The sequence below is a fragment of the Haemorhous mexicanus genome, chromosome 13 (assembly GCF_027477595.1).
Source record: "Haemorhous mexicanus isolate bHaeMex1 chromosome 13, bHaeMex1.pri, whole genome shotgun sequence".
NCBI lineage: Eukaryota > Metazoa > Chordata > Aves > Passeriformes > Fringillidae > Haemorhous > Haemorhous mexicanus.
In genome coordinates this window covers 20,042,026-20,062,845 of record NC_082353.1, presented here as the reverse complement: position 1 = coordinate 20,062,845, position 20,820 = coordinate 20,042,026, and the positions used below count along the sequence as shown (strand labels likewise).

The following is a 20,820-nucleotide window of genomic DNA, read 5'->3' as shown; positions in this document are numbered from 1 at the left end:
CAGTGCTCTGTCCCTTGCCTTGGTTTGAGGTGTGGCTTGAAGTAGAAGACTTCTCCCATCTCGTGCTGATCCCTGAAGCAAATCATGTCTCTTTAGAGTGGTATCACTAATGTGTCTTGTCTAAGAGGTGTATGCTGAAGTCCCGTGAGAGGTGGGCAGCTGGTCAAGAGCACACCAGAAATCCAGCAATTTCATCAGTCCACAAAATCAGAAGGAAGCTTTCCTGAATCACCAGGAGGGGTTTTCCCTGAGAAATTCTTAGTGGCTTCCATCGATGTTCTAGCACTTACTCCCTGTACTGAGGTGCAACTACCAGCACCATAATTTATGTGAAAAATAAATGGTAGGAATCTGATCCTGTCTTCCACATTCCCATGAAGGAAGATTGCATTCCTTTGGAAGTAGCTCTCTGGAAATAAAGGTGTTTTCCCACTTAAAGGAAAGTATGGCTTCTGGCACCTGGCCAGTATGAGCACCTTGAAACGCTGAGTGAAGCAACATATTTAGCATATTGGATATATTATGCAGCCATCCAGATTAGTCATTTAAAATGATCTGGACTAGATTATTCTGCTTATATTTAATGTATGATGGAATGCAGTGAAATACATCTGTTTTCATGCTGCCTACCAGCTTCTTGACAGCTTGATAGAGTTTTATGTCTGCCTGTTCTAAGAGCTTGAACATCTGGGCCTGTTATAAAAATTGAAGCCAATCCTCTGACTGAGAAATCCAAAATACCCCTATTTTCAGGATGTAAGGTGCTTGATCTTGCAGTTGAGCTCCCCTGGCGTCACGTGTAAGCAGCTGCTGTATTGATCCTGCCCAGGGATAGAGACAGAGGACTTGTCCTTTCCTTCACTCCATTCTCCAGCAGGAGCTGCCCACAGCTGCCTCACATCTGTAAGCTTTTCCTCATCATTTTGGCGTATCCCAGTGAAGCCCAGCCCAAGGCTCAGCCAGAAGGAGAGTGTAGTGCTGGCAAGAGATGGGCTGGGTGTTCTTTGTTCCACTGAGCCCGTGGTCCCAGCCCTTTGGAGGTTGAGTGCCTTATCCCCCTTGTGTGGGTTTGAAACATTTTTCTGTGGCTGGAGAGTGTGGAAATGCAGATCAGGCTGTCTTGGAGGCAGACAAAACTCTGTTTGCTTTTGGGATTCTTGGGGGGAGAAAAATGTGGCTGAACTGTTTTTATATTCTGAGCGTGAGCGTGTGTTGTGGAGCAGAGAAAGCCTTTGGTAATTGGTACCATCAGCCTTTGGGAGTGTAATCAGGGCAGTAATAATAAAATTGGCATCAATAAGAAAGGTTTCATTCTGCTTGCATTGTCTGGCAGAGAGAGCAGTGATCTGTGAGGGCAGGGAATGAAGAGGCATGTCCCAAATTAACAAACTTCATCAATGTGCTGCAGCCAAGGTAACAAAAAGCAGCGTGGACTGCTCTGGCTGAGCTCCTGAAGGGGCTGGCTGCTGCAGGGAATATCTTCTTTGAAAACTTTTTATCTCCCAAGTTGTTTCTTTGATTAAACATCTCCATGAAAAATGAAGAAGCTGATGAAAGGCTGGAGGAAAGAGTGAAGTGTTTTTTGGACCAGGGCAGCACTGCTTGGAGACAGAACTCCCTGTCCTGCAGCTCAGTTTGAGATTCCCCACAGTGTGAGGCTCTCTGATGGGAAGAGCATGCAGTGAGGACCCTCAGGTTTTTGGTGTGGGTTTTCTGTGCATCGTTGCTTTTCTAATTGCAAATTGGGAAGCTCTACTGTGAAAGCAAAACAGACACCATACAACAAAGGCTGCCAGTGACTTAACAGGGCATTTGAGGACTTGCTGGAAGGAACATCCTCACAGCAGTGAATAAATCAGAAAGGACTTCAGAAACAGGAGGTGCATTTTGGGGAAGAGAGAATGTCCTCCCTCCTCAGGAATAAACAGTGCAGTGCAGTCACTGCCATGGTGGAGGGAGGAGTCAGCATGTGTAGGTTTCTTTAGCAGTTTGTAAGAGAGAAAGATCTAGAGATCCTGAGTAGATTGCTAGAGGCCAGGACACGGGTCAACCCTTGAGGGCTGGGGCAAGTCCATTTCCTGCTGATAATTTCTGTCAAAAGTGAAGGGGGAACCAAAGAGCAGCTGTGCTGATAACATACACCAGCTGTGAGACAGTGTTTGTGTGTGGGAAGCCTGTAAGTGGAAGGGGGACTCCCTGCTGTAATTTAGATATTAGGTGATATTTACTTAGGTATAAGGTAACAAAAATGTATTTATTATGTTCAAGCTACTTTCTTGGCTGTTGAGAAAAGCTGGCAAGATCAAAGAAAATATGTCTGACTAGGGAGGGTTGGTGACAAAAATAATCCAAGGCAAACCCTGATTGATTTTTCCAGCTCCTGGGAAACTGTACGAGGTGAAGCTGGTGGCATTCAATAAGCACGAAGATGGGTACGCAGCGGTCTGGAAGGGCAAAACAGAAAAGGCACCTGCAACAGCAGTAGGTGAGAAATGCCCTTCAGTTGTTGTGGCTCTCCTGCTTGACAGAGGAGGGGTGGAGGGATTACAGAGGATGGACTTCAAAAAGGATAATACCAAAATAGGGAAGGTCATAACATAAGGGAGCTTCCTTTGACAGTTATTGCAAAACGCATTGAAGGAATTGGGAAGGAATGAAAGGAGCAGAATGTCCCCCGTCTCATTAGGGTTGTTCTTCCACTGTGTGTGAGCGGCACTATTGTATACCTCCACATCTCTCTTTGTGCTGCACCATAGATCCCCCTGTGCAGAAGGGGCCTCCACTGCCTCCAGTCCAAGTCTATGCAGAGTCCAACAGCTCAACTTCCATCTGGCTCCGCTGGAAGAAGCCTGACTTCACAACAGTCAAAATTGTCAACTACACTGTGCGCTTCAGCCCCTGGGGCCTGAAAAACGCCTCCCTTGTGACGTACTACACCAGGTAAAGAGGGTTCATCTGCCGTGGGTTGCTCATCTCAGGAATGAACACAGGGCAGGAGGAAGTTGCATGGAATTTACAGAACTTAGCAAAATCCTAGATGTTCCATATGCTGGGAATATCTGCCCTGGTCACAGATAATGTTCAGGACTGCTGAGATGTGGCAGTGGGACTTGTCTTGACTTGAATACCAAGGAATCATTTGCTGGTCTCTGCATCTCTTTTGCTGTAGTTGGACCTTACACACTTGTTAACAACATGGACGGGTGCAATTATGCATTCATGATGTGTGAGATGGTCCTCACAAGTTTGGTTTATAAATTGCTAGAGTTTAAGCAGTTTTAATAATTTGGGGAGGTATCTTACATCTGAATACTTGTGCCTGTTTTTAGCCTCTAATCAGGCTGTTTTCTACTTTACCCTGCAAGTACATCAGAAATGGTCCTGGAGACTGGGAACTGTTTTGCTCTGTCCCTGGGAGCTGAGTGTTCTTGCATTCAAATGGCTGCAAGAGATGGAAAATCAAATACTGTCAGAGTTAGGATAATCTCTTAGAGTGTTCCTGGTGGGGTGTCAAGGTGACACGGGAGAACCCTCAGGTGTTCACAGCCTTATGCTGCGTCCTCTCTTTCCAGCTCAGATGAAGACATTCTCATTAGTGGGCTGAAGCCCTACACCAGGTATGAGTTTGCTGTGCAGTCCAATGGTGTTGGCATTGATGGCCCCTTCGGCAGCGTGGTGGAGCGCTTCACCCTTCCCGACCGTGAGTGTTCATGGGAACCAAATCCTCCTTTCTCCTGGCTTTCCTTGAGTCTCTGTCAGATCCCTCCCAGTGTGCCCCTGAGAGATGTGATCTCAGACCCCCTCAAAGCTCTGACGACCTTGAGTCCATGCTGGGAGGCTCTCTGGGGATCAATGCTGTGCTCCTTTTCCTGCTGCTCAGGCTGGCTCTTTATTTGTCTCTGCCAGGGCCCTCCACTCCTCCATCTGACCTGCGGCTGCACCCTCTCAACCCCTATGCTGTCCAGGTGCACTGGTGCCCACCTGTGGAGCCCAATGGCATCATTGTGGAGTATCTCATTTTGTACAATGCCAACAACACACAGCCAGATGACATGTGGACCTTGCTGACACGAGAAGGTGAGTCTCCTCCAGGTACTGTAATACCACTCAGTCCTCCTGCCTCCTTTCCTCTCTCTGGTTGCTCAGTCCTGCTGCCCTGATTTCTGCCTCACTTTGCATACAGACAAGTACTCAAGAGCTCATACTAGCAGTTTTCTTGAAGCATATGCTGTACCTGCTCATAGCAGAGAGTCCAGGGACATGGCTACTGAGAGACATGAAATCATATGTGTCTGGGGCTGAAATAGCCATTATCATCCAGGAAATAACCTACAGATGCAGCCTGGCAGCCAGCAATTCCTAGGAAAATGTGTGCCAGCAGCATCACGAGTAGTATTTTTGGATCTGTAAGCAGGAAGTTCATTATTACTGAAGAGGTGTGTGAAATGCACAAAAATGTCACAACATCCCTCACTTTTGAGGGTCCAGCAATTCCACAGCTGCTTTTCTGTAGCCTCTGAATACTCTTGAAACAGAACATTTTAAATCTCTTTTGATTTGCTTTTGGTCAGGAAACATCTTCAGCACTGAAGTGCATGGCCTGGAAAGTGATACCAGATACTTCTTCAAGATGGGAGCAAAGACAGTGGTGGGATCCGGTCCCTATTCCAACGTTAAGGATGTGCACACGCTCCGGGAGAAGCTGTCTGGTATGAATTCCTCTTACCCCAGGGCAGGAAGGGAATTGCATGGCTGGAGACTGATCTGTCAGCAGTGGCATTTCTGTTTACCAAGCAATTGCCTGGTGTCGCTGTGGAGGATGTGAGATTGGATTCTCTGCAGGGCAGTGCAGAGGATCACAGCAGAGCCCTCAGATTGGCAGCTCCAGAACCCATCCCACAGCCAAACTTCATCTCTTCCCCATCCTGGTTCCTCTGGAAGGGCAACCTGCATCTTGCTGTGGCATGGCATTAATGAATATGCATAGATGCCAGTTTGCTTTAAGTTGATCTCAGTTGTCACTGCCAAGGAATTTTATTGTTTTGTGTGTATAGAATCAGAACCACAGAACAGTTGGGTTCGAAGGACCTTTTAAACCTGTTTGGTTTAGTACAGCTGGTGCTTCTCTGAACATGAGACACTTTGTACCCTCTTCCTGCTAGGAGTTGAAATGATGTGGCTGTCATTCCTTCCTCTCCTAGATGTCCTGGATATCCACTCTGTGACAGGGATCATTGTGGGGGTGTGCCTGGGGCTGCTCTGCATTCTCTTCTGCATGTGTGCCAGCTTCCGCAACAGCAAGCACAGGTGGGTGGCACCTCAGGTAAAGGAGGCTGCTTGGAAGGAGACAAAACCAGTGTGAGCTGCATCCCCTGTTCAGCTGGGCTGCTTGGGATGTGGTGTAGGGGACAGTTAATGCACAGCTTGGATCTGTGGGTGGATAAGGAGTATATTTAGTATAATCTTTACACTGATTTATTTTTTTCAGTAGTTTCTCTTCAATTTGCATTCTTAGACTAGTAGAGGGTGTTTTTCAGAGAAAGAAAAAGCCCCCAGAAAATGGAAGAACCAGTTTATTACCTGTGTCTGTTAGTGTGGGTAGTATTTTACTTCTGAAGTTGGACAGCTCTAAGGATGTTTGGAAATGGTTTGTTAACTTCCATCTGGGAAAATGATGAAAGACTTCGCAGTGAGTGACAGGCTGGTTTAAGGAGGACTGGATACAGCCCAAAGCCTTCACTATCCTAGGGGTCTGGATCCAGCCACAAGCATTTGGAAAGACCATGAGCAGAAAACAGCTCAGTTGTTCAGAAGCTTTGGGTCTTTGAGCTTTGAGCTCACAGCAGATCTCAGGGCTAGGAACAAACAGTTTCTGAAGCCTCATCCTAATGTGGCCATTAAACTTTCCTGTCCTGTTGCATCTCTGGCCTGTAAAGCAGAGGTGACAGAAGTGACACAGCTCCCCATGGACCAGGGTAGGTGAGCACCTGCATGTGCTGGGACTCGTAGTGTCTCCTGCCCTTGGGTTGTGCTGGCAGAGGGACAGCTTTGCATCCCAAAGCAGGATTTGTCTGAGCTTTGGCATTAACCGAGGTGGCGCAGAGATTTATCTGCAGAGAAAGGTGTTACAGTGGGGTGTGATGATAAAGGATATGCCCAGGAGTGGCAGGGCATGGCTTGGGCCTTGTCACTTGCACAAGGACCAGCTGTCAACTCTTGCTTGTTTTCCCTCAGGGAGGCCCTGCCAGGCCTGGATTCCCAGGCTGCTGGCAACCACACGTACTACCACCGGAGCAGGCAAGGGTTGGCCTCTCCCAGTGCCACCTTGGACTCACATGAGCTCGAGTCCCTCATGTCCCCACTCCCTGAGGATGCACCCGTGCCCCTGGGGGACATCACAGAGCTGGCAGAAGTGCACAGCCTCATCCACACGAGCCTCCCTGAGGACATCTTCCATGGGAAGAGGAAGGTAAGGACCCATGCACATGGTGATTGGGCTCCCACCTTTGGCAAGAGCCTTAGTTTGATGTGTGGCTGCTGGGAAGCCCGGGTGGGATCCTGTCCTGGCTCTGCAGTGCCAGAAGTCTTGGCTGCAGGCTGGAGTTGGACAGTCACACATTTCCCCTCTCTGTAGAACTTGACTGGCTCAGCCTTGGCTGTTCCATATAATTTGGGATCCTTGTGCATCTACCACCCCTTTTCATTTCCTGGGACAGTGACCCCTCAATCTGAGAAGCTGCTGCCAAACTTGGTGCTGCAGAAAGCTGTGGTATTAGTGTTGCTGTGGCATGTGGATGGGGGGAGGAAATGTGATGTCTAGAGCAGACACGTGGCCTTCCAGGATTCTCTTTTGCTTGAACTAAAAGAAGCTGTCTCCATAAATAGTGTTCACTGGAATACTCTTGAAGATAAACAAGAGGTGAAATTGTGGGGCTTTTGTGAACCTTATTTTTTGAAGTAGTCTTTTGCTGCCCTGCTTGGTTTGCCTGACACTGCATTGTCTTTCATTCCTCCCTGCCCATTTCCTCTTCCAAGCTTGCCTGAAACATTTCATTCCATTAGGGAACCTTTAATTGGCCTAATTTAGTTAATCTGTTTATGTCTCTCTTTGTAGCCCTGGGAGAGTATGTAAAGTAATTAGGAGGTTCAGTAAAACAAATGCATTGTGAGCGCATGGGATTTCACGTTTGCATCAACGATGCACTCGTGTGTCACTGGAGGGAAGGTGAGTTCAGGTACCTGGCTGCCCACAAGCCCTGTCCGTGTGCTAGAGGCAGTGCAGGTGGGATCTTTGGCAAACACAAAGTCTCTGCTGGCCTCACTAGCCCCATGAGCTGAAGCCGTGCCCGTGGCCATCCCTGTGTGCTATGGCAGATAGCACTCAGCTGGAGGAGAGGCTGTTTGTTTGCAGCCAAGCCACATCTATGGATTTTGGTGGAATGTGGCTGCCTGTCTGGACCCAAGCCGAAGAGTGTGAGGAATTTCCTACAACTCTTTCAGTTAAATAAGGAACAAATGTTTTCAGTGATGGGGACTTACCCCTGAGAACAGGTCAGGGTGGGGGGAAGTTCCTTCTTTGTGAGGCCTTTTTGGGGGCAGCATATTCAGATCTCTCTTCCAGAGCAGCAATCGTGCCTGCAAGGGTTTACACCAAGATCTGAATATGTGCAGAGTGGGGCTGGAGAGGGAGATGGCAGTGCCAAGGCCTGGCCACGTGAGGCTCAACCTGAGAGCTTGGGGCCCTCAGAGTGGGCAGTGCCCAGCAGCAGAGTTACAGCCACAGACCAGAGCTCTGGGGGAGATGGACTGTTCTGGCTGTAGAGTTTCCATAATTAGATGGGGAATGGCCACTGAGAGATAAATTCACTGAGGTTTTTTTTTTTTTTTTGATGGATGTGGCTAGGGAAGCAAGGGTCACTGGGAAGCAGCCACCCGGGGAGCAGCGTTGTCACCCATGCCGACCCAGGAGGGTGACCTGGCAGGTGAAGGAGATCGAGTGGTGGCCGGGAGCAACAGGCTGTTGTTGCTGGGAGTGGGCACTGGAGGGAGATGTGCTCCCACGCAGGAGACCCTGCTCCCTGCACTGCCCCATTCCTGCTGGACGTGCCACCTGAGCACCGTTGCTTCCTTTCCGTACTCCGACATGTATAATCAAGTGTGAAAAGAATATGGCCAAGAAACACCTTTGTGCTGCAGTGGCCAAGAGGCCCCATGGATGGTGATGAGATGTTACCTGGCTGGGCAGTCAGGGAGTTGGGCAGGTCTCAGGTACATGGCTGGAGTGGTGCACAAATGCCTGGTGCCCACAGTGGATGTAAACCAAGTCAGGAGCAGTTGTGAGTGTGTGTATCTCCCTGCTTGTACACAAAATGCTTCTAGTCGAGGCTGTGGAGTGGGTGTGGGTGTCCTGTGTGCTGCAAATAGCTTCCCCCAGCATCCATTAAAGCTGGAAAGCCCCAGGGACCTCGCCTGGAACAGAGTGTTGTGGGAGCTTTCCACCCTGCAGTGACCAGCTGCCTTTGTTGGCCTTCTCTTTTCTTCTCTCATGCTGTGTGAAGTTGGGGCTGTGAAAATCCATGGCAAGGAATGCAAGAGAGCCACAGGAAAGAGAAAATCATTGTGGAAGGAAATTCCTGTCCAGCCTGGCAAGGGGAAGCTCCCCAGGGTGTTCTAGGTTGGATACTATGACTTGCAGTTCTATTCACTGAAGAGAGGGAGTGAGAAATGCCTCAAGAATCCCTTTTGTTCAGCAGCATATCATGTCACCACAGAGCTGGGGATGTTGGCTGGGGCAGACCCTTGGGCTGAGGCTGCTGGCACTGCAGGGCAGATTTGTGTAGCTGTGACCTCCAGTTGTCTGCTTGTCCCTCTGTCCTCAGGTTATGCTCCTGAAACTTGGTTTGTGTTTGCTGGCTGGCACTTGCATTGGCTGCTCTGGGCCTGCAGGCTGTTCCCATGCTGACTCATTTCTTACCATTCCATGGATTATTCTTTATTATTTTTATTCTTGTGGCAGCCTGAGGTTCCAGTGGAGGTTGGATGCTCCATGTTAGATAGACACAAAGAAGGGACTGTCCCCATGCTATATGGAGTCAGAAGTGAGTGGATGTCATTTTACAGGTGTGGGGACTGGAGAACAGACTGAGGGCAGGAAGTCTTTAAAAACTCTGAGATTGGAACTGATTCCTGCAAAAAGTTGTGAGTAAGGGTGGTGAGATGTCCCCTTGGTCATTTTCAGGTCAAGATAATCGGTTCCTTCAAATGTAGGACTGTGATTCTTCTTGAGCTGTTACACATAGTGCTGGAGGTGTAGGATGGTGCAAGTGGAAGGTGGGACAGTCCCAAAGGAACCTCCTGGACCCCCGTCCCTTCCTGCAGGACAGCAAGGTGCTGCTGCAGTCAAGGTGTCAGCATGGGACCCCTCTGGATGCTCACAGCTCCATTAGTACAGTTGGCCATTCAGTGGTTCATCTTCCTTCCTTTATGTGTTTCCAGTGGTCACAGACAAGGACTTCCAAATACACTGACAAGTGATTTTCCTCTCTTACTCTCTTCCCCTTGCAAGCAACCCCCAGACTGATGCCCTCAGTAGCCCTGTTATAAATGACACGGTTGTGCACAGGCTGTGGTGATGCAGCTCTGTCTCCTCTGACAGATGGACTGAGGTTGATAAAATGGCTCTGCTCCAGACATCTCTGTCACTGCTGCTTGTGGGCCAAGCAATTTAAAGGGTGGGGGAGAATGTTAAAAAGCATCTGCTTTCCATGGAAGACTTCAGCTTTTCATTGAATGAAGCCAAACCCAAGCATTTTGGTTTGGAAATGTTTGCTGTTGTTGTTCTCGTGAGCTGGAGCCTTCCTTGCTTGCTGCCCTTCTCCTTCCCTGTGGGCCTCCTTCCCACAGGACTGCGTTTCCCATGAAGCATCCCCGTGACTCGGAGAGCAGAAGCTGTAACACATCAGGGAACTTGGATCTCCCCGGGTTGTTTGTCATTTTCATGTTGAAATTTTTCTGCGTGGAAAAGAATCCCAATGTTTTCTGAGAAGCTTCAGACGAGAGCTGTGCTCCTGGTGACAGCGAGCAGAGACTCCTTTATCTGCTGGCAGAGGTCTGTGTATGTTGCATCCCAGATGCAGGCAGGGATGTCACTGTGTTTGCGTGACACGGAGCCTTCCCACTCCCACCCACTGCTGTTCAGCAATGAACCCTTTCTCTCTGCTGCACTACTCTCAAAAGCTGGGCACATTGAAACATCCCAGCCTCGTTTTGCACAGGGCTTCAAGCTACTTTTAATAACCATCCTAAAAAAACAGGGAAGGTTTCAAGTTGAACTTTTGCTATGTGTTCATTCTCAGCTCATATATTTGCATGAAATCATGACTTGTCACTGAGAAGGTAACACGATCTAGGCACATTTTTACCAGTTGGAGTTTCTATAAAAAGGCTAAAATGAAAAGGCTTGTTTGCTTTGATAAGGATTTAGCTGTAATGGAAATGTCTTTTATTGGAAGATGTTTTTATTAGTTTTCATTCTTGTGTTTGCAGTGAACTGACAGAGAGATTCTTCTCTCTTTATATTAGTGTTAGACTGACACTCCTTGCTCCTTGCCTTCATTACTGTGTTGTAAAAACCAAGACAATATTTCCTTCCTTCAGCCACCCACTAGCTCCCCTTGAGTAAAAAGAAATAGTATTACTTATTACACAAAAAAATGCTGCTTAAAAAAGCAGTGAAGCTTTCAGGCACACAAGATTTCTTCAGGTCTGTGATGAAAACAGTCCTAGAGTTAATTGCTCGGGCCCAATCTTAGAGGCTAAGCCCCAAGAGGGATTTATCTTTTGCTTTTTTTTCCCCCCCTCTCAAACATAATGTGCTCGAACAACATGTGGGACACAGGCCATGTTGTGTGGCTGATGGTTTTTTCTGTTTGTTGAAAGTTGCAAACTGGTACAAAACAAGTTTGTTCTTCATTGCAGCCAATTTCAGCCAGAGCTGAACAGGCTGTTCCCAGAGTCATCAAAACCTATGTAAACATGGCAGATTGACATTTCCGCTAACAGATGGTCCATGGGGGATTGCAGTAGAGCTGCCTGTTTCTTTCCACGTTTTTTGGTATTCACAAGATGCCTGCAAGAAGGTTTTCGAGTTTGCTCTGTGTGTGTGTCTGCGTATGATGCTCAGATCTCTCTGATGGCAAATATGCATGCAGGCATCTCTAACAGGACACACATTTGGTGCATGTGTGCAGATTTGTGTAGGTTCAGTGCTGAAATTTCCAGGCACTATTTGCTCAGTAACGTATGTTCCTTGGAAGAGGCACAGAAGCCATCAGTCAGGGATGTAGCTGCAGAAAGCCTTTCAGATGGCAGCAGAAGCAAATTGAACACGCTCCTTGAGCACTCGCATGTGGAGATATTCCTTATTGTGAGCTCTCTGTGATCGCTTGGTTGATTTCTTGCTATTAAAGCGTAGTTTAATGATTGTCCACTTAGAAGCAGAGCAATTAGGGAAGGCTTTTGGCTCAGAATATAATGTTGAGGATTGCAGAGAGAGAAATGGAAAAGACACTGCCTCAAGCATCCACATCTAAATTAGCAAATGTTTGATAGCCACAGTGCAGAGCTTGGACCTCACTGTTCTGCAGGGTGTTGGCATATCAATGAGGTCTTTCGCTATTTGTTTGCTAAAAATTTGCTCCTGAGGCAGCAGCAAAGCTCCTGTGACTTGGGGGTGGTGCTGAGATGTAACATGGCTCTGCCTCCCACAAGGTGTTGAGCCATTTGAGTGCCTGGGCGAGGGTGGACAGAGAGCTTGGGAGCAGCTCTGGCCACCCTTCAGGGCATACACAAATGTCCTTCTGCCAGCCCTTGCAGCACGAGGTAGCATTTGCTTCTTGCTAAATAGCTGACTTAGGAATGCCTGGCTCACATACAACATCTGGTGGTGTATTTCTACCTAATTTTCAGCCAGATGGACTGAGGCACAAGGAGGTCAAATGACTCACCCAAGGTCAGGCTGATGTCAGAAATCTCCTCGCTGTCTCAGCTGGACTCAAACTACGTTGGTGGTTGTTGGAATAGATTTGGCCTAAGGAGCAGCCACATATGCAGAGCAGGAGCCTGGGCTTCTGCTGGCAGTGAGCAATAGAGGGTCAGTGGGTTTGAATAGATGTGCAGGGTATCTTCACCCTACACAGCCACCATGCTCACATCACCAGTATTCTGTGTGCATGTGTGAAGTCGCTGTTGTCAGGTCAGGATTTTCTCCTCTTCTCTGCATCAGCCTCTCTTGTACCCACACAATAATGTAGCATCTGTGGAACAAGGCCAGAGATAATGGGCCTGCGTGGTCCTTAAATCTGAGTTGTGTGTTTACGTGTAGATGTACGTGAGTACTAGCAAGGCTCAGCTCATACAGGACATACAGCCCAATAAAATCAAAACCTGGAAAGAAAATACTTTTCTGCCTGTGAACTAATAGTCTGAGCTGTTAAATAACTTCAGCTCTTAAAGACACACATTTCCCATACACAGAGGTGTGCATTCAACAGTTTATTGCAAGGGGAAGCTGAAAGAACCCAGAACAAATTGCGTTCAGCCCATATAATTTAATTAGATCTACAAACAAGGTAACACTGGTTGCCCAGGGGATTTAAAGCTGAGCAAAGAATTGCTTGGTGGTCTGTTGTAAAAAAAAAAAAAAAAAAAAAATTAAAAAAATTAAAGCCCCCAGTTTTGTGCCTCTGTGTTGATGAGGAATGGCAGAGTGTTTTCCCAAGTCCTGGCTTGGAGCAGGACTCTTGTCTGTGCTGCAGAGCGAGCAGTTTAGCAGAATGTCCAGCTCCTACTGGAGCACACAGGGCACTGCACACGGGTGAGGCTCCTTCTCTGTGCTGTGGATCATGGCTTCTGCCAAAGCAAGGACTGTGGTCACTCAGCTCCAGATTTTCCTGTCCCTCCCCAGCTCTGTGGTATTTCTCAGTAGGCTTGTTCTGCTCTGGGCTGTTGCAGCTTTGCAGGGAGTTGATTTTAGTGGACCTCTAAATGATGTCTGTGCCATGATTTACCCACTGGCCTCACAATTTGAGAATCAGTGGAAAGCCCCTTATGCAACCAGTTGTGAACCATCTGGCATCTTTTATCCCTGTTACACGGGCTCTGCATCAGCCCATGTAACAGCAGTAAAGCCAGTTCTAAGGCAGGGACCATGTGAGTTCATTGCAGAGCATTTTTATTTTGATGCTATCAGAAGTGTCCTCCACATTCATGGTATTTTCACAATTTGCACTTTTCAAGCTGCTTCTCATTTCACATGTATGTGGATAAGAATCCATGTCTGTGATAACTGCATCTTTTCTCCTGCCACTTTTCTCCTGCAGTCTTCGTGGAATAAATCAACCAACCAGGCCTGGACAAACAGCATCACCAGATATGGGGACACCATCACCAAAGAGCCTCTCTCTGCTGTCAATGGGTCACTGAAGCTCCCCTCCAGTGCGGGGCAGAAGCTTCTCTTACAAGCCCTGGTTTATGATGCTGTGATGGTGGGTATCTTTGCTGCTTTGTTAACTTGTGTGTTCTCATGTGGGTTTTCTATTTATGATCTCCATCTCCCTTTCTCCTTTTTGCAGCCCTTTCCTTGAGCTTGTTGGTCTGGTGATGGCCAGGTGGGGTCAGAAGCTTGGTTGTCCAGGGTTGTGGCAGTTCTGGTTCCTTAGATTCTGGTGCCAGGCACCAGCAGTCTGCTTGGAGTCTTTGCTGTGGCTGTGCAGCAGTCAGCCTGAGTGACTTAGGAGCTGCAGTGTTCAGCACAGTCATTAAGATCTACAGCATGCTTGCCTGACAGAGGGGTTGTATTTTTGGCTGTAAAAGGAGTCAAAGATCAAGGGTTGATTTAAACTCCCTTCTCCAGATAGTGCAGAGCAATTTTCACTGCACTTGTGTTCTGGGAGGAAATCCTATTTCTGATATTGCACCACTGGAATAAATATGCACTCCTGTGTTTGGGAGAGTGTACATCTGTGTAGCTGTCTTAGCAAAGCAAGCTGACACCTGCTCAGACTGACTCTGTACCAGAAGATTTCTTTGGTTATTCTTTGAAAAAGTTCATTCCCCCTCCCCAGCAAATACTTCTAAGTAGCCTACCTATGTTTCCTTCCTAGGCAGTGGTGTGAAAATCAATTATACACAGGATGTAATTAACATTGTGGATAGAGTTAAGACAATGTTTTACAGCCCAATTACAGGGCAGCATTTACAGCACAGCTTACCCATCAGAGTTTGTCAACAAAAGAGAAAAGTGTTAAAATATGTAAATGATGCTCAAAGTTGGCTTCAACAGAAAGCGCAAATTACACGTGGGGTATCAGTTCCATACTCGGAATTGTCTTCTTGCTGCTACATCACACTCAGCCCAGAATCTGAGCGTTGATTGCCTAGAGAGCTCTTTGTGAGCTTCTACAATAATTTGTCTGGTAAATTATTGAGTGATAATCTTGCAAAATGACCTGCTTGTCAGCCAGATTTGTGGAGATCTGTAGCCTGAACTCCACTTAAGCACTGCAGAGCAGAACTTATTGTTTTCTTTCTGAATTTAAAATGCTTGAATTTACACAGACTTTTGCAGCCTGTGACCAGGGCTTTAACAAACATGCACTTTGTGATATGTAGCCAAAATTAAATAAGGAAAGTGAAGGGAGCCCCTTTATCCATCTCAGAAGCCAGTTTCCTACAGTGCTGCCCACTCAGCCTCTAACAATCTGGCCCTTAATATGGAAACAGACTGGTGAGATTTGAAAATTGTGGTCTTTGACAGAGGCTTGGAGGAATGGTTGCTCCAGCCTGCCAAGAAACTGTGAGCAAATAATTTCTCTCCCTTGGGACTTGCTTTTTCAAACATAAAATAGAAATAATGATCCTGAGGTGATTTGAGTTGCTCCTTAAGACCTAAGCCCTGAGAAACATATAAAGGTAATGCTTAATAGAGGCATATGTATATCCCATTGCACTCAGTGGGATTAAAAATAAATAAATTTTAGTGCTTGGTTTGGCCACAGCCTCAATTATCTTAATTTCACTTACTTTACTTTTTTTTTTTTTTTTATTTCTCTCCTGTTTGATAACAGAATGAAGCAAAGAAAAGCCACCTGCCAGCCAGCCTCCACCAAGTAGAAGCAGAGGTCATCGTTCATTCTGATTTTTCAGCCTCTGACAGAGACTACAACTCCCAGCTGCACACCCTGGAGAGTGAAGAGACAGAAACTGAGGACCGGGAGCCGGAAGAGCTCCCCTTGGCAGAGCTGGCTCTTCCCAGTTCCCAGCAGGACACTGGCCAAGTGCTGGTGGATTGCATGGACAATTTGGAGGCTCAGGCCCAGGCTGAGCTGCTCTGTACTGACACAAAGACTGACAAACCTGAGGCTGTGTGCATCCATGGGCTCACCAATGGCTTCCACAGGCATGGAGAAAGTCTGGATTCGGAGGAAAGTGGAGATTCAGATTCTACCGAGGAAGGCAGGGGTGATGTGCAGCCAGTCAAATGCCAGCTGCTTTCCATGGCACCTGAGGAGGCCCTGCTCTGTAGTAACTCTGGTTTAACCAGTCCATCCTCAGCATCTGAGAACATGGCACATGTCCACAATCACAAAGAATGAGCTGACCTGATTTTGATCACAGCAGAGCTGAAGCACGAGGAGAGCCTGTCCCTCTGAGGTGCTGCCTGCCCTCGACTGGCTGAGCCCAGCAGGAGCTGGGCAGGTGCAGCATCTCACCAGAGCAGGGCTTGGACCTGTCAGCTCTACAGAGGCCTTCGGGAAGCCAGGTGGGTTGGTAAGGGCCCATCCTCCTCCTGCTGAAGCCGATGAGGAACTGGGTGTTGGTGGGAGCAGGACTGAGCCATCTGCCAAAGTCTGAGCGGAACCACGATGGAACAGAGCCTTCTGCACTAAGCTGGGGCTGTCACTTCACCATAGCCCTTGAGGCCACTGCCAGAACGTTCTTTAATGCTGGGAAGTGGCAGAATGCACCAAGGGATCCTTCTCAGCTGCCTCTTCCCCAGGGAGTGCCTGGGCACTACTGACTGCCTGGCAGCGTTGGATGAATTCTGGCACAGGAGCCCCAGGAGCGGGTGGAAGCCCCAGAAACAAAGGCAGTGAGCTGTAAGCACCAGCCTTTTCTGCCCTCCCGTGGTTAGAAGGATTACCAGGCTCTCTGTGTGTGCTACCACAGTAACTACTACTAGCAGGCTGATGTAGTGGCCTTTTATTACACACTCTACGAGTGCCTCTAACAACTTGTACTATATAGAACCTTCTGCAGCGTCTGGGTCTTTTCACCAACCTGGGCTTTGTTTTATGTAGGTTCTTGTACCTAATATTTTAGGTACACATCTGTCCTTTTAATGTACAACATGTATTTTTATTTCCTTGGAACATCTTTATATTATTTAATTTTATAAAGTGGAATAGTGTGTGATATAGAGTAGCATTTTTACTACTTCTCTCTTTCTTTATTTTTTCCTCCCTAACAACACAACTACCTCATGTCTGTTGGAGAAAAAAAAAAGCAGTAGATCTACTCATTTGTTATAGTCCATTATAGGTTTTAACTTATTCTTATACTGCCTTTTTCTAAAGAATACGTTTGCACTGGTTGTTCACTCTTCTTTAACACGTAGTGCTGCAGATCTGATGTCTCTCTTGCTTTGTTTCTTGACACCTTCCCTACAGCCAGAGAGTTGGGTTGTGTCTCTCTGTAGGGCTGTGTTTTGCAGCAGCTGCCAAGGGAGACTGCTTTAGCTGGCAGGATGTCGATCCACCTTTCCTCAACAAGCTTATACTAACAAATAGAAAAAAGAACCAGCAATTGCAAAAGTAACTTGGGATACTGGGGACATGTATTTCTTTTCTCTTGTTTTGGGTGCCCGTGTGGAGACATCTCAGATGGTTTTGATTTACAGAGAGAAGCACTCAGCCTTCTGTAAGCAGTGGACTTGCTGAAAGCTTTGGATGAACAAGTGAAATTTTCCAGTCACATCTGATAGTCCTGGTCAAAGTGCTTTTGGGTGGGTTTTTTTTGAAGAGCAGAGCACCACCAGAGCTTTAAAAAGAAATCTTTGGTCTCATACCAGGCAGTCTGGCTTGAAAATCATCCAGTGACTCTTCCTGCTGATGCTGTTTGCTTACTGCTGACATGTCTCTCAGCCTTGCCCTGCTGGGGGTGGACTTTCCTCTACTTTTTTTAGCTGGTCTCTGTCCTGCTCCAGGCTTGAAGGGTTGACTGCAAATGCTACAAGATTGGACCAGCTGCTCAGTCTTAACAAGGATCAGTAATTCTGTTCATGGGTGTTTGGTGAATGTTCTGCCTTCCTGGAGGATTCAGACATCTCACCATTTGTTTAAAAAATGAAGGAAAATATGCCCACCTTCCTCTTTTCTTACTAAAATTCACCCCAGGGTATATGGGGAAACTGTGTGCTAACTTGAGATCCTGTAAAAGACTTCAGATTTTGTTTATGGATGGAGGTACCACTGCTTGCAGCATGGAGAACCTCACTTCACCAGCACCCTTCAACCCTTTTGCCTCCAGCTTTTCAGCAAATGCAAACCTCCAAGCCTCCATGTACTCTGATGGGAAGGATATTAGAGCTTCCACTTCTTCCCAGCTGGCAGCGTCTCCTCCCAGTATGACACACTGTTCTGGTAACCAGCTGTATTTCCAGTCATTGTGATGGCTCTGTTTCTCCAGCTTGGTGTCTTGAGGAGTCTCATAAATGCTGTTCCATGCTGTGACTAGCCATGACTCTAGAATGCTGGGGGACAGAGACTGGAGATCAGTGCCAGTGAGCAGGCGAAGGCAGGAGTTTGTGTGTGTGCTACTGGAGCGAGGAAAAGGCAAGGAAACATAACTGGGCAGAGGAAGTGTGTAAATAACCTCCAGAGCCCACTGCCACAAGACTTTGAAACTCATGACTTAGCAGGGTTACAGATAAGCAGTGAAGTGTTATTGCAGGCAATAAGGGCAATTCACAGTTCTCTGGGAGCGGATGCAGTTGCAGAGGTACAAACCCTCCAGCCGGGCAGGGCCGGGCGCCCGCTGCGGAGAGCGGGGGACATTGTGCAGGTGGCCCTCAGGTCCCAGTCAGTTCCAGGAAGAGTCCTTGCCCCTTCCACAGTGTCAGAACAGGCCCTGCACAAGCCACTTTCCATCCAGGGGGATGGAAGGGGATGGAGGCTGATGTAGGAGTGTGCCACAGTTTTGGGGGCACCCCTTGTACCTGCACCCCCTGCTTTGCCTGTACAGACTTCAGCAATCCTACAGCCCTGAGCTGCCTGAAAGCTGTCCCTGCCTGTCACTGCAGCCCACACTGGATTCCCCTGGATCACTTTGGGCCGACCACCAAACCACCACAATAGTTACAGAGAGCTTTGGGGAGATGCAGCAGACCACAAACAATATTGTTTATGCATCCCCAAAGCACTTTTGTCACCTTATGCTGAGGCTCGTTCTGATCTCATTACACTTCACCAAACTGTACCAGGGTGTGAAGCTGGCAGTGTTTAGCTGTCCAAGAACTGTGGTGGCCGTGGGCTGGTAGGCCAGACCTGAGTTTCAGAAATCCAGATAGTTTCCGGAGCCAAGAAGTCACCACTGACCAGCAGCACCAAAGCAGTCTCTGGATGAGCACACATCCACACAGAGTGCTGGGTGTCCTTGTCCAGCTCAGCTGTGCCCCTGCCCTGAACATGCAGGGACCTTTCAGTCTCAGCTGGAAATTAATGGAGGAAGACACATAACACACATTTGATGTGTAAAGCTGAAACAACCAGTGCATATATTTTTTTATCATGAAATAAGTAGCTTTCGTGCAGATTTCTCACAGGCACACAAACTGTTGATACCTTTAATTACCCATCATGCTTAGTAGCTCTTCCTGTACACCAGGCTTCTTTCTCCATTTTCTTCCTTTCAGTAACACTAAAGATTATTGCTGTTCAAATTTTTTGCTGGTGTATATTGTTTTACATTGTTAAAATGTCAGGTTTGTCTCACTGGCATAATTTTCTAGTATTAATGTTACTGTTTGGCTACACAACTGTATATTCCCCATGCTGCTGTGAGAGTCACAATTCTCATCCTTTTATTTCTTTTCATTTCTTGTTATGTGAAACATGCAACTCAGATAAAAACCTCTATCAGCTTTTTGTTGACTTGATTTCTTATTTAACAGGCAGCAAAGTTCTGGTTTAAGTAGTTCTAATGAGATAACTTCTAATTTAGAGTTTGAGAATTTTTTTACATTACTAGATCACAATCATCCCATGAAATATTGCTGTGTAAGAAAACAACCATTTTACTAGAACACTGTATGTGATTTTGATCTCATTTGTAATAGTGTTTTGAAGGAATCATTGTGTCTTTTCTAATCAATACTTTTGTTAGAAAGGAAGTGTTTAACCAGCAGAAATCTACCATCTTCTTCTGTTACTGTATTCCCGTGCTTGTATTTTCAAGTTAAATTTCATTTTCTGCACAGTGCATAAAGATGTGTAACCAGAACTTGATCTTGTTTGAAGGTTGTGTCTGTGTTTGATTCCATACTGTACTTTATTATAACTTTCTTTCTTCAGAGACTGTTCTTACTCCACAAATACTCTTTAGTGTTAAAGTGTAAGACATTGTCCTTATATTCCTTAACTAATGGGTTATTAATAAAATGTTTTTTTAAAAAGAGTGGAATTTTACTCACATTTAAGTCTGTTCCAGCTGTGTGAGGCTGTACGTCGCTGGCAGAAGCAGTGGTGGGAGCAAAATGCAGGATTCATGCTCACAGAACTTCATGTACCAGAGCTCATCAACGTGAAGTTTGGGGTTGTGAGATGATAGTGGGTACCTAGTTCCTTAGGAATTCTTCTGGAATTTCAGACATGAGCAGAGTTTGGATTCATTAGGCATTTCTGGATGCTTGCTCCTTCATCAATTTTGAACTGATTCCTATAGGAAAAAATATTCGTCCAGTTTCATGCTTCATCTTGCTGGGAATTTTTTAATGGTAAAAATAAGCAGAGGCATCTAGCAATGAGTGGTGAGAGTTCTCTCTTGGATGGCACACTGGGCTGAGCACTTGGTGGCTTGTGTCCAGCAGGATTGGTGAGAGGACACCTGCCAGTGCCCAAGGACATGCTATTAACCTCCCGTGCATCTCCCTTCTTCCTGGGATGCATTCCCTACTTCAGTACTTAGTTTCCATTATTACTTTATGCTGCCACGACTACAGAGCCATAAAGCCTCATTTTATCTGCATTACAGAGGTAATAAATCTGCACTTAGCATGGTGTATTCTGATAGTGGTTAAAGGGAACTCTGTCAGAATGTGTAACTCTGATGAGTCTTTCTCCTAATGATAGGTAACCCCACAAACGAGCAAAGAAGGACCTTGGAAGGGGTGATGGGTGACTGCAAATCACTCTTCCAGCTCCCAGTTCACAGCCTTGGATGCTGATTGAAGGCTGCTGAGAGGAGCCATAGTGGGATGGACTGGATGACAGAGATGGACGGATACAGCAGTTACAGGAGAGAAGTGAAGAGCAAAGCGTCAGGTTTCGTTTCTTGCTCTTCCCAACATTTGTCACCCTGACACACTGTGTAAGGATGCAGCTGGAAATACACTACAGTGGGCTTGGGTTTCTCGTGGTCTCAGGTAGTTCAGGGAGTTACAATTACCAGTGCAGTGTGTGGCCCAGCTCAGCCCTCTGGAACATGGCACAGCCCAAGACAGTGGGCTGTGTGATGCAGTGAGGTGGCTGGGACTGCTTCACAGAT

General features: G+C 46.9%; 1 protein-coding gene across 1 annotated transcript in view; it reads left to right on the top strand.

Annotated features, from left to right (window-relative positions):
* IGDCC4 (immunoglobulin superfamily DCC subclass member 4) overlaps positions 1-19,729 on the top strand; it is an 87,870-nt gene extending 68,141 nt beyond the window's left edge. Inside the window, exons 12-20 of the mRNA XM_059858687.1 lie at positions 2,378-2,485; positions 2,757-2,940; positions 3,573-3,700; positions 3,907-4,077; positions 4,572-4,709; positions 5,202-5,307; positions 6,235-6,469; positions 13,380-13,544; positions 15,126-19,729. Coding sequence (XP_059714670.1) covers positions 2,378-2,485; positions 2,757-2,940; positions 3,573-3,700; positions 3,907-4,077; positions 4,572-4,709; positions 5,202-5,307; positions 6,235-6,469; positions 13,380-13,544; positions 15,126-15,653 — 1,763 coding nt within the window. The 3' untranslated portion in view covers positions 15,654-19,729. The remainder of the gene's footprint in view (positions 1-2,377; positions 2,486-2,756; positions 2,941-3,572; positions 3,701-3,906; positions 4,078-4,571; positions 4,710-5,201; positions 5,308-6,234; positions 6,470-13,379; positions 13,545-15,125) is intronic.
* Positions 19,730-20,820: the final 1,091 nt, after the last annotated feature.